The 11,190-nt window shown below is 44.5% G+C and overlaps 1 protein-coding gene across 1 annotated transcript; it reads right to left on the bottom strand.

The window, feature by feature from the left end:
• Positions 1 to 241: 241 nt before the first annotated feature.
• On the bottom strand, positions 242 to 5,003 carry KCTD12 (potassium channel tetramerization domain containing 12). The gene has a single exon (XM_071549877.1). It carries the CDS (start codon positions 4,603 to 4,605, stop codon positions 3,610 to 3,612), a length of 996 nt encoding a protein of 331 aa, XP_071405978.1. The 5' UTR covers positions 4,606 to 5,003; the 3' UTR covers positions 242 to 3,609.
• Between the last annotated feature and the right edge of the window lie 6,187 nt (positions 5,004 to 11,190).

The raw sequence follows: 11,190 nt of genomic DNA, 5'->3' as shown, positions 1-11,190 counted from the left end.
CAGGATGTCTTCCTGAGGACTGATTGATTATGCAGTCTGAGAATTATACATTTCTGTTTATCTTGCCACGGGTGTTACTAGAGATCCCTATTCACATAATTTTCTTTGCTGTGTGCTTCTGCTTTACATATCAAGTTTGCAGTCTTTACTGAAGTTATGACTATGATACTGTGGAAGAGCAAGCAAAGCTAGCAACATCTTTACAGAGAATAAAAAGGACAGCAGAAACCACGCAAACGAGTTAATATTTAAAGAACAAAATTTAATTTGGTATGCAACTTTTTTCTAGGAGGATCTTTATTTTCAATGCTATACATGGGAAAATAAGAATGAATAAGTGACTCATTATCTACATGTATAAAAATATAAACATCCTAATCAAACATAGTCAAAGACATCCTTCATGACATGCATCACCGAAAAGACCTATGCCTTAACTTCTAATTAAAAGAAAGACTGCCTTTGTGGAGGTTTTAATAGCACTTGCAAACACTACTGCATTCATCCCTAAATATATAAACTGTGAACAAAATGTACACAGGACTCCAGTATTGTGCCTTTAGATTTTTGTCCTTTTCATGTCAACAAGTTAGCAGAGTCATCATGTTTATCCATTCTTTGAGCTCTCAAAAGAAGAGACCAAATTTTAAAAGATTTGCTGACATTACTAAGTAATGTTCAGAAAAACATCATCTTCTGTGGCAAACCACCAAATGACTATGACATTTATGGCACAATCATTTTAAGTCTACTGATGACACTGATAATGACTTATCAGTAAACAAAGGGCCCCATTTCTTAACACCAATAACACTTAAAGCTTTTAGCACAAACACAAAAATTAAAAAAAAATCCTCTGTTTATATTACATCCATTTTTACTTAGAATATGACATTTTTTTGGGTCATCTGCCAGCAAACAGATAGGCAATCCTTAATCAAAATACAGGCAATCTTTGTTTTAGAGATGCATTCAGCCACCTGGAAGTTTAGTTACAATTCACATTCAAGCAAGTATGTTATTGATTTCAGTTCTATAAGCTGATGATACTCATATTCAGTTTTTCCATAGAAACAGGTGTAAGAAACCAGTAAGACATTACCATGTACGTACATAACATAATGTGTAAATGCTCAGCTAGATATATTATGAAATCCTGTAGCGCTAAAATGATTAAAAAACTAAATGATTCACGTAAAGTATTTATATACTGTATATATATGTACACTAAATCTCAAGGTCAATTTAAAACTGCCCCTATTCATAGCTCCTATGATGGATTTAGTAAGGTAACAGATTCTTAAAAAAAGAAAGCTATCTTGAGCGAATTTGAACCCTTTACTTAAAACTGATTTATACAAAATATTAAAAAACATACTTCAGAGTTACTTAACAGAAACTAGAAAAGATGGTCATTATTCTTGAGAATGGCACTGTAGAGACCTAGTAGCTGCTTTCACTTGTGGTATAAGTAAGTTAAGCACAAAGAAGTCATCTCAGAGTAAGGCATAGGACAAACAGGCTTCACTCCATCTTCAGGTGTATTGGCCTCTCACTGTATCTTATTGCTCATCTCATTTGGCAGGTATACATTTCTCTCCTTTTAAAAATACTCCATAATACAACTATCTACAACTGGACAGTACCCAGTGCTTTCATATGCACATCTTCAATTTAATCACATCAATAAACAACCTTGCTAATCTGAAAAAAAATAAGCCATGGTGATGAAAATTATTTTCTATTTTATGCAGTTGTGCACACACTTAATGAAAGACCAAGTGGTGAACACAGAGACTGAGCACTGGAACTTGACAGAAATGCAGCTATAGCTCTTTTCAAAGGAATTAAAGTTTTTTAAAAAAAAAAAACTTACTGAGAAATTCTTTGGTTAGAATACAAATGCTAGCAGTATTTCTAAATTTAGAGTTAGAACAATTTATTATTCAAGAGTTTTAAAAATACAACTTCAAGCCTTTAATATGTACTGCTAAATTCTCTGACTCTTCACATACCTATAGGCTATTTTTCTGTGATGATCTGAACAGACACTACAAATTCTTAAATCAAGTTTAGGTTTTTAAAGGAAAGTGTTTTTGTACTCCAGACTTCAAGAATTTTTTAGAAAGAGCTGTTCCATCTTCCCTACCATAAAACCTGCTGCTCAGATCATCTGTTTCAAAGCAGACTACAACTGCCTCCTCTGGGAAAGACTGTAAGACAGCAGTAACAAAATACAGTTCAGAAGGCATAATTTCCCCTGAAGAAAGTTGGCATCGTTCTTGTTTTTCTAAGGACAGGGCTCAATCCTTTCTAAGAAGCACTAGATTTGTCTAGGAAGAGGTACGTAACTCTTAGCAGTGTCAGCGCCCAGGTAGTACTGCCATGAAAACTAAGAAACTCGTTCTTAAAAAAGTGATTTTGTCATGAATTCTGTTGGCCTCAGAGTTTTACAGCTCTAACATGACAAAAAGTAACAGGCAGGGTGCTCTTGATTACATTTATAATGTACATCTGCATTAATTCAAGGTACGAGATTTCAGCATCCCAGGAAGCAGACCCTACCTTTACTCTAGCAAGCCTGGCTTCATTTTACTACCATCATTTTGAGGGTGTTTAAGGAAATATGCATTGAGATTTCTGTGCATATTATAGACAGCAACTCCAAGAGAATTACAAGGACTTCAGACCACCCATGAAAGTTACTATTCACAAGCACTTTAATTTTGCAAAGTGTCATTGTTTTACCTCTCAAGTAAATAAACGCATCTCTGAGGACACTTTATAGTTCAAGTGGCTGGTGATCCAACAAACCTATCTTTTCACATCAAGCTTACGTGCTGATCATATGGGCCCTGGTCCAGTTTAATAGCTTGGAGAGAGGAGTTCAGAGATAAAGGGAGCAGAAGGGGGAGATGGAAGCAATCAGCTGAGAAGGGCCACACGCATGCCTCCTGCAGAATTGCTCATCTCTACAAAGTATGAGCCAGTGCTAATCCCTCACAGTCAGGCACCACTCTATGTGACAATTCTTCACAGACAGGCATCACTTTGATGGGCTGGGGATGTTGAAAATGGACTATTTTGGGTCTGCCCAACCAGGGTATTGGGATGAGAAAAACAGCCATCCTCAATAGAAGTTGCTTTTGAGCAACTCAGCTCAGTTTTTCAGCTCCTAATTGCATGGCTTTTAAAATACCCCACCCTGACCTCAGCTGTCTCTGCCCAGTTTTGCAGGATAGGTACTTGTCTACTCCCAGTAACTCTCTCCTTCCTCGCTACCAACACAGCTACTGGGAGACGTGGGAGAGAGGATGATGGTGCGAGCCGGGATATGGTGGCTGATTCGGGACGTGGTGGCCAAGCAGGGACATGGCAGCAGAGGCACAACACAGTGATCTCCCGCTCCTGGGGCCGTCAGGAGGCGCTGCAAGAGGGGTGGGGGCTGCGCTGGGGCTGACCCGCCTTGTGCGTGGAGGCAGACACCGGGGTGAGGAAAGCACAGGGGGGCACAGCCCCTCTCCACGTCCTCTTTCCTTCGGGATGGGAGGGGACGTTGGGTGCGCAGGGGCCGCTGCCTTGTCCCCAGGCCACGGGCTGGGCAGATGCTCAGTCCCGGCAGAAGACATACTCGGTGTAGCTGGTCCAGATCTTGTCATCGGCAGGTCCGCCCTGCTCGGGGGCGAAGGCGCAGGTGCCAGTGGAGGAGCAGGCGGCCATGCGGAAGCCGGCCTCGGAGAGTCGGTCGAAGGCTTGCTCGAGGAAGTTGAACTTGAGGTAGTAGCGGGCAGTGTAGCGCTCGGGAGGGCGGTCGGGGTCGCGGCTCTCGTTCAGCGTCTCCCCGAAGACCTCCTTGGCCAGGGCCGTCTTGCCGCAGACGGTGATGCGGGCGACCCGCCGGAACTTGGCATCGGCCTGCGCCTCCCGCCCGATGGTGTAGGATCCCCGGTAGCCGATGGTGATGTAGCCCGAGCGCCGCCCGCCCGCCCCGTCCAGGGACTGCGAGGGCGTGAGCAGCGGCCCGCCCGAGGGGCTCCGGCTGGCGGTAGGCGACGGGGCGGACGCCGCGGCCCCGCCGCCTCCTTCCAGCGGCTCGGCCTCCAGGTAGCCGAGGAGCGGCGGCGGCTCGTCGGCGCAGATGGAGCCGTCGCGGTGGAGGACGGCGGGGCGGGCGGCAGCGGCCCGGGTCTGCGCCAGGCGGCGAGCCAGGTCGGGCAGCTGGAAGTACTCTGCCTCCCGCTGGAGGCGGCTGCGCTCAGGGAAGTGCTCGGGCAGCACCAGCTGCAGGTCTCGCAGGTAGTCCAGGATGTAGCGGAAGAGAAAGCCGTCGCGGTCGAGGAAGAAGCGGCCCTTGCTGTCCCGGGGCAGCTCGCTGGGCTGCTGCTGCGAGAACATGCGCCAGAGCAGCGAGTCGCGCACCGACACCACGGTGCAGCGCCGCGTCACGTACACCTGCCCACCCACGTTCAGCTCCACGATCTCCGGGAAGGACGACCAGCCGCCCGTGGCCGCCGCCGCCGCCCCGCTGCCCGGCGCGCCGCTCCCCGCTGCCGGCGACACGCCGCCGCCGTTGGGCAGCCCGCGGGCGCTGTCCGCCAGGGCCATACCGAGGGAGCCTGCGCCCGTCCCTTCCTCCTCCTGCTTCCTCCGGTCGCCCGGGCTACGGCACGGCCACCGCCCTCGGGAGAGCGCGCAACCCTCCGCTGCTGCCCGCCGGAGCCTCCCGCCCCGTCTGGCGCCGCCGCCGCGCTCCCTGCAGCCGCTCCACCGCCTGCTGCCGGACAAGCTCCTCCGTCGGGCTGCGCACGGAGAGCCCCGGCGACGGCGGCGTATCCGTGTTTATGTATCGCGGCCGCACCTCGCGGGAGGCGTGGGAGGCTGGCGGGAGGCAGAGCCGAGCGCACGGGGAGGGGAAAGGGACGGCCCTGCACTGACGCAGGGTCCCCCGGCGGCGTTCGTCCGCCTACCCCCCCGCTATCCCCTTCTCCGGTGCTCGCTCCCGGCTTGCTCTTAGGGAGCGGCTCCGCTCCCTGTGTGCGGCCGCCGCGCTCCCCTCGCCGCGGAAGACACGGCGGTGCGCGGCCAGTGGGGATAAAACCGGGAGAGGGGGCGGGCGGCCTTCCTCCCTGTCTCCCCCGACGCCCCCGAGCTCCCTCCCCGGCTACTTCACGACGTCTCGTCTTTTCGCAGGCAAGAAAACTCTGCCCCAAGATGCTAGAGCGGGGAAGCGGCGGGACGCTGCTGCCCGGCTGAAGGAGCTGTGCTGTGCCCCTGCTAATTTTTCTACGTCTTGTCCAAACCCTCGCCAAGTGAGACCCCCGACGAGGTAACCGTGTCCCGTCTCCCTTTCCTGCTGTCTCCCTCGCAGGGGAAAACACGAGCGTGCGGTGCTGCCCGCGCTCGCCTCACCCACGTCCCCGGCCTGTTTCTGGCTTGCAGGACACCCTCATCACTATGCAGGTTTTAAATGCCTGTAAGGATTCCATGAAAACATCCTGCTGATCCGCATTCCCGGAGGGACACCGTCGGATGGCACCGACAGCGCCGTCGTAGGGATGCCCCACTGCTGGGACTCTCCTCCGGGTGGCTGGAGGAAGACCCTGGTGGTGAGTGGCACCCCGGAGAGAATGGGGTCCCCTCCAGCTGTCTGACAAGTGGCACTTTGCCGTGAGAGCCAGGCTCCTCCTGTCTGCGTGGATATGTGTATAACTGGCTGCCCTTACAGCTCAGATTTAATTTGGATTAATTAGATACATCAGGATCTGCGTGAAGCATAAGCACCTATTTAACATGCATTGGTAGAAAGCATTTAAATTATGTTTCAAGCTTTTGCTTGAATTTAATCTACATTTCTGTGTCTTTTTGCAAGCAGTAGTAAAGAGCTGCTGCCTTGATGTATTCACTTGCTCTCCCCTGGGTGTTCCAGTGTGCCTTCTTCCTCAGAGAACAGCTGAAAGGAAGGTCTGAGGAGTAGGAAGACAACTGTCAATGCTTTCCTTTTGTAGAGGTGAACGAAGCCCTCCCTGGGCTACCCTGCTGCAAATGCCCCATTGCAGTGATCCATGAAATAGAAATCAAAAGATACAGAGGGAGGAGGTAGAAGTCCTTCAAAAATTGAGAAATTGGAAAGGAAGGAAAGGCAAGTTAGTTCTCAAGAAGTAAGCTAAGTTTGCCCAAGACAAGAAGAAGAGAAGGAAGAGGGAGAGTTGAGAAATAGAAGTTTTGAGAAGGGACTAGATGATAAAGAAGAATGATATGTTGAGGGAGAGCTGACAGGGGAATACTGTGCTCTGAGGAAGGAGTTGGGGTGGACACAAAAGTTGGAGGATAAGAATGTGGTAACAAATATGTGGAACATTACATTTTCCATATGGGAAAGCCAGCTGCCATTACTTTGACCACCAAATATTTTCGCTTGTGGGAGCAAAATGACAAAGTAGGTTAATCTGATGTTTTGCTGACATTTTGTTGGAAGAGCTTGTTTCCTTCTCCTTTTTTTTTTTTTTTTGGAGTAGAAGAGAGGTGAAAGTGGTTCTGAAAGATGAGAGTAAAATAAAATGTTTTGCTACCTATTTAAACATCTGGGTTTCTTGCTGTAGAAAAAAAAGAAAAGGGAAAATAACATGACACGATTTGCTGGCACCCAGGGAATATTTGTTTTCTTCCCATGTACTATTTTAGGGTCAGTTCACAGGAGTAAAAACATATGAAATTTTCACTTGATGGTTTGTTGGTGATAAATTTATGGAGTTACTTTTACCTCTTGGTGTCTTAATGTGGCATCTCCCTCCACATCACCCTGCTCCCGGCCATACTTAGCAAGAAGCCACCTCAAGAGCCTCCCACAGATTCGTATTTTAAACTCCATTTCCCTAGTGTGGGCTCTCTATCGAGAGCACTGTGATTAAACTCTGCACCTAGAAGATGAGATCATGTAATGCTTGTGCAGGCGCTTATTCATAGCAGAATTTGCAGTGGAAGATTTTGTACCTACTAGCAGGTGAGTCTTAACAAATGCTCCCATATAAAAAAAGGGGATGTTTAATTCACCTGTTAATTATGTTTCATTTTTCTGGCATTACATGAGTATTAATGTAGTTTAACAAAAAAAAGGTCATAGCATATTTATTATACTTGAACTTCCTATTTGTCTTGAGCTTTGTTAGATTTCAGACCAGACTTCATAAGGCCTGAGCTTTATGGTTCTAGCTCATGTTTTCAGGAGCTTCAGAGACAAGTAAGTTAATGCTGCTCCTTCAGACACTGGTTGTCCAGAGCTTTACCTCCACATGCCTATCATCTAATGAGAAGTCTTTTTTTAAGGGTACAAACCGTTCCATCCCACGGCACTGTTCCTGTGTCAATGTGTAGCTGATGCCAGACTCCCTTTCAAAAAGGGATCAAGGAGCCTTCAAATAGGAAGGAAAACACTGTTCATACAGCCTGTTCCACAGTCCTGCACAAAGACCCAGCTTGCAGTGTTTGCCTCTGAGACAGTTGTCATTTTTTTGGCTTAAAACATGCCCAGAACTGAAATACCTGTTTTGAAGCCACATCTCGTCAGAGGAATTATATTCTGTGGGCATCTCACTGCTGCTTAATGCCTTGCCTGGCTGCAAGGCTTTGTTTACTGTAACTTCTTTAATCAACAGATTTTTTTCCTCCTTTCACAAAATGTTGATCTAGTTTCTTCTCTATTTCCTATCTCTTTTCATTTGGCTATGTTTGTCTCAGGAGAATTGGACTTCATCTGTGGGTATTACAATGGGTAAATATATCAACAATTTTTTACTTATGTGTCAGTCACTGAGTTGCATAACAGAGTCATAATCTCAGTGTTTAATTCTTGTTTTGTGTGGGAGACAGTGAAATATTAGTACACGTAGCATTGAAGACTGCCACAGAATGCTTCCTAAGGCATACATCCCCTGTAAAGGGCATTAAATATTAAATATGGTCTATTGGATAGGCAAGGCTTTATGGTAATAAATGTGTAGTTGAATTTCTTTGTGTAGTACTGTGACATTTCTGAGCAATAACTCCTTCTGATAAGACAGTCACATTTCAGTGTTTGCTGTTAGCTGCCTACCAGAACTAGCTATGGGCACGCTGTCTTAATCTGTTGGGATTCAGAACTTTTCATATTTTGAGAAGTTTGGACTGTTTCTTGGGTGTATTGGTTTGGTTTTGTTGGGGTTTTGGGAGGCTTTTTCATTGGTTGGCTGGGGGTTTGTGTTTATTTGAGGGACGGGAGGTGGGGCTTTTGTTGTTTCAGTGTTTACAAAGATGTTTCCATCACAATGGGTCCCTATTTTGTGTTTTGGGCAGTACACCCACGGGTGGTCCAGGTTTATTCAAGGAGGACAGTTTACTTCATAAACTATAGACGAAGGGTAACACCTAGTGGGAATAAACCCACATTACAGTTAAGAAATGCAAGCACGACCCAAGACACATAATAAAGTGAAAGCTATACTTCTTTGGTAACAAAAAGTAGATTTAAATTATTATTATATTTTCAATTTCTTTGTGAGAAAGAACACATTTTATCCCTGTTCTAGACTGAAGTATTGGGCTTTTATTTCTTCTTGGAGACTGCATTGTGTGAAATGGTATAATATTGCGTAGAAAATGCTTAATTACATATGATTGAATTGTTTGAATTTTAATACTGAATTCAGTGAAATACGTAACCTTCTGCATAAAATCATCAAAAGAAGTTAGTGATCTAGACTGAATGAGAGGTTCAAATATGCTCATTTAATCTTCACAATCTTGCTTAGAGGATGCAGGGAAAAGTCTGGTAGTCCCACAGCAGAGTTTATTGCCTAAGAATTGGGAATCCTTCAAATTTTTGGGACTTATATGCTCTTTAAAATGTATGCAGTTCCATAGGTTTGACTTTGACAGTCAATGGCTGGCCATTACATGAAACCTTTCCCATTTCTGAATCATTGTTCAGAGTGAAATTACCAGCCTCAGTGTTATACTCAAGTGATACCAAGTAGTATTTCCAATAGCCTGAACTGTGCATTATTCCACCTGAAGACAGAAGAATTCAACTCCTTCTAAAGAGAGTGCTCTCTTTCTGCAATCTCTGTCACTGTATATAGCTGGACAACACAAATGCACACATTCATAGATTTCCATATTTCATGTGAATTGTAATGAATGTTACCTGTAAAGTTGTATCTGATAATTGTTTTGTCTGTTTGTCTGCATATACAATTGAATATGTTTGTTTGGAACTACATGTTCTAGGAAATCCAGCTGTTATGAAAATCCATATATTCAAGCATGAAAGATTCTGAAAAACCAGAATAATACAGATTGTAAGAGACCTCAGAAGGTCATCAAGTGCTCAAACACTTTCCTCCTGCCAGGGGGCTACTACAGACATTGCTTTGGATAATTTTGAGGGCAATGCTCCATAGAGTCTGGGGGGAAGGGAGGGAGGGAGGACAGCCATTAGCTGTGTATTCTGTGTCCTTGGCCAGTACAGAGCTAGAGAGTGTGACTGAGAAACATAATCAAGTGAGCAATTTGTGAAGTTCAGTGCTGTGTTAATTTCCTTGAAGCACCTTTGCAAAATTGGAAGACAAAAGGTACCCTCCCAATGTCATGGGGACATGCAGGTAGTTTCTGCGTCAGTAAAGAGGAGCACTGAGGGGGACACCTTCCACACACATGTTGAACATCACTGAATTTGGAGTACACAAGAAAAGATGCTATGCACTTTATATCAAATGGGGAATTGAGTCCCAGCTGCTTCTTTTCAGGTTGTATCCAGGAAAATATGCATGATCTCCTGTTTTTGTTAATTGTCAGGAAGGTACAGCTCTGTCCAACACCAAAGAATCAGAGGAATAGCCACGTCATTTTATGCACGTACTAGCATGGTATTTTACACACATGTTGTGGGAAGTTTTTCTCCTGTGCTAAATTACTCATAACCCCTCTGGAGCAGCTTTAAATCAGAGTTATTTTTGTGAGCCTGGGCCTTCTGAAATTAATCTTCCATATCTCTGTGAGGCATTTCATTCATGTCTTCAAATCTTTACTCAGCAATTTTCCTATCTGTGAATAAATAGCATTCTGATCCAGCTTCTGTCACAGCAAGACAGGAAAGACAATGCAGACCTCTGCAAATGTGAGTGGAAACTACACTGATCTTTTACATAAACGATTAGCGTGGGCCAACAGCCTTAAGCCATCTCCTAGAATTGACAGTAGGAAGATTCAGCAAAAAAGCATTTCTAATAGCGGAAATGTAGCTCGTTACCTAGCTAATGAGGATATAAAAACAACCTCTACTCCCACTTCTTACCAGCTTACCTTCCTGTATGGTCAGTCAGGCTTCAGAATAGGTTTTAGTGAGGTAAAAGCACATTTTTTGTGCTTTTTGGATGCAATCAAAGGATGAGGTCATTGGTCTACAGAGAAGTAAGTTAAGGATTGTCCTTAAGTCTATTCTTCTGAAAAGCAAATCACATTTGCAGGAATTCTATCCAAGAGAAAATACTTTTTAATGAAATTTTCAAAATTTATAGGTTTTACTTACACTCTTTTCCTGTAAAAATATGTTTTAACAAATTCAAAATGTATTGGTATAATTATTCTTTTCAACAGAGTGTTTCTTAAAAGGTAAAACAGTTAATAATGACATTGGTGACTGTCCAAATTTATGTATTCATTTTGGCTGTGATTATTGGAGATATACTGTTTACTAATCTAGCATGTTTCAAAATCATAATTGTGGTCAGTGAGCAGTAATTAATGCATTTACTTTTGCTTTCTGCCACTATGTAATAATGCAAGAAGTGCTTAGCCAATGTTAACTCTTTAAGCTAGATTAAAATAAACAAATTAAATGCAATTATTCATTTCAACAGACTCCAAAAGTGAATGTGCTGCCTTGTTCTCTTTGCGTCTTTCTCTGTAGAAAATAGTTTAAAATTCCTCTTATGTTTAATAAAAGAAATATCACAATCCTTATCAGGGGTGCTTACAGCATCTGCAAACGTATGAAGAGGGAGAAAGCTCACAGCAGGCACTCTAGGTAAGTTGGCAACTGATTTTTTACTGCCTTAAGTACTTTGCTTGACTACCTAAGAAAACCAAGTCTGCACTAGTTTGTTTTTTTCTCTATGGAGACCTGAGTTTTGTATCTTTGATGGCTGAACTGAGCTC

The sequence above is a fragment of the Pithys albifrons genome, chromosome 1, assembly GCF_047495875.1.
Source record: "Pithys albifrons albifrons isolate INPA30051 chromosome 1, PitAlb_v1, whole genome shotgun sequence".
Classification (NCBI taxonomy): Eukaryota; Metazoa; Chordata; class Aves; order Passeriformes; family Thamnophilidae; genus Pithys; species Pithys albifrons.
This window is presented reverse-complemented; position numbering and strand designations above follow the sequence as displayed.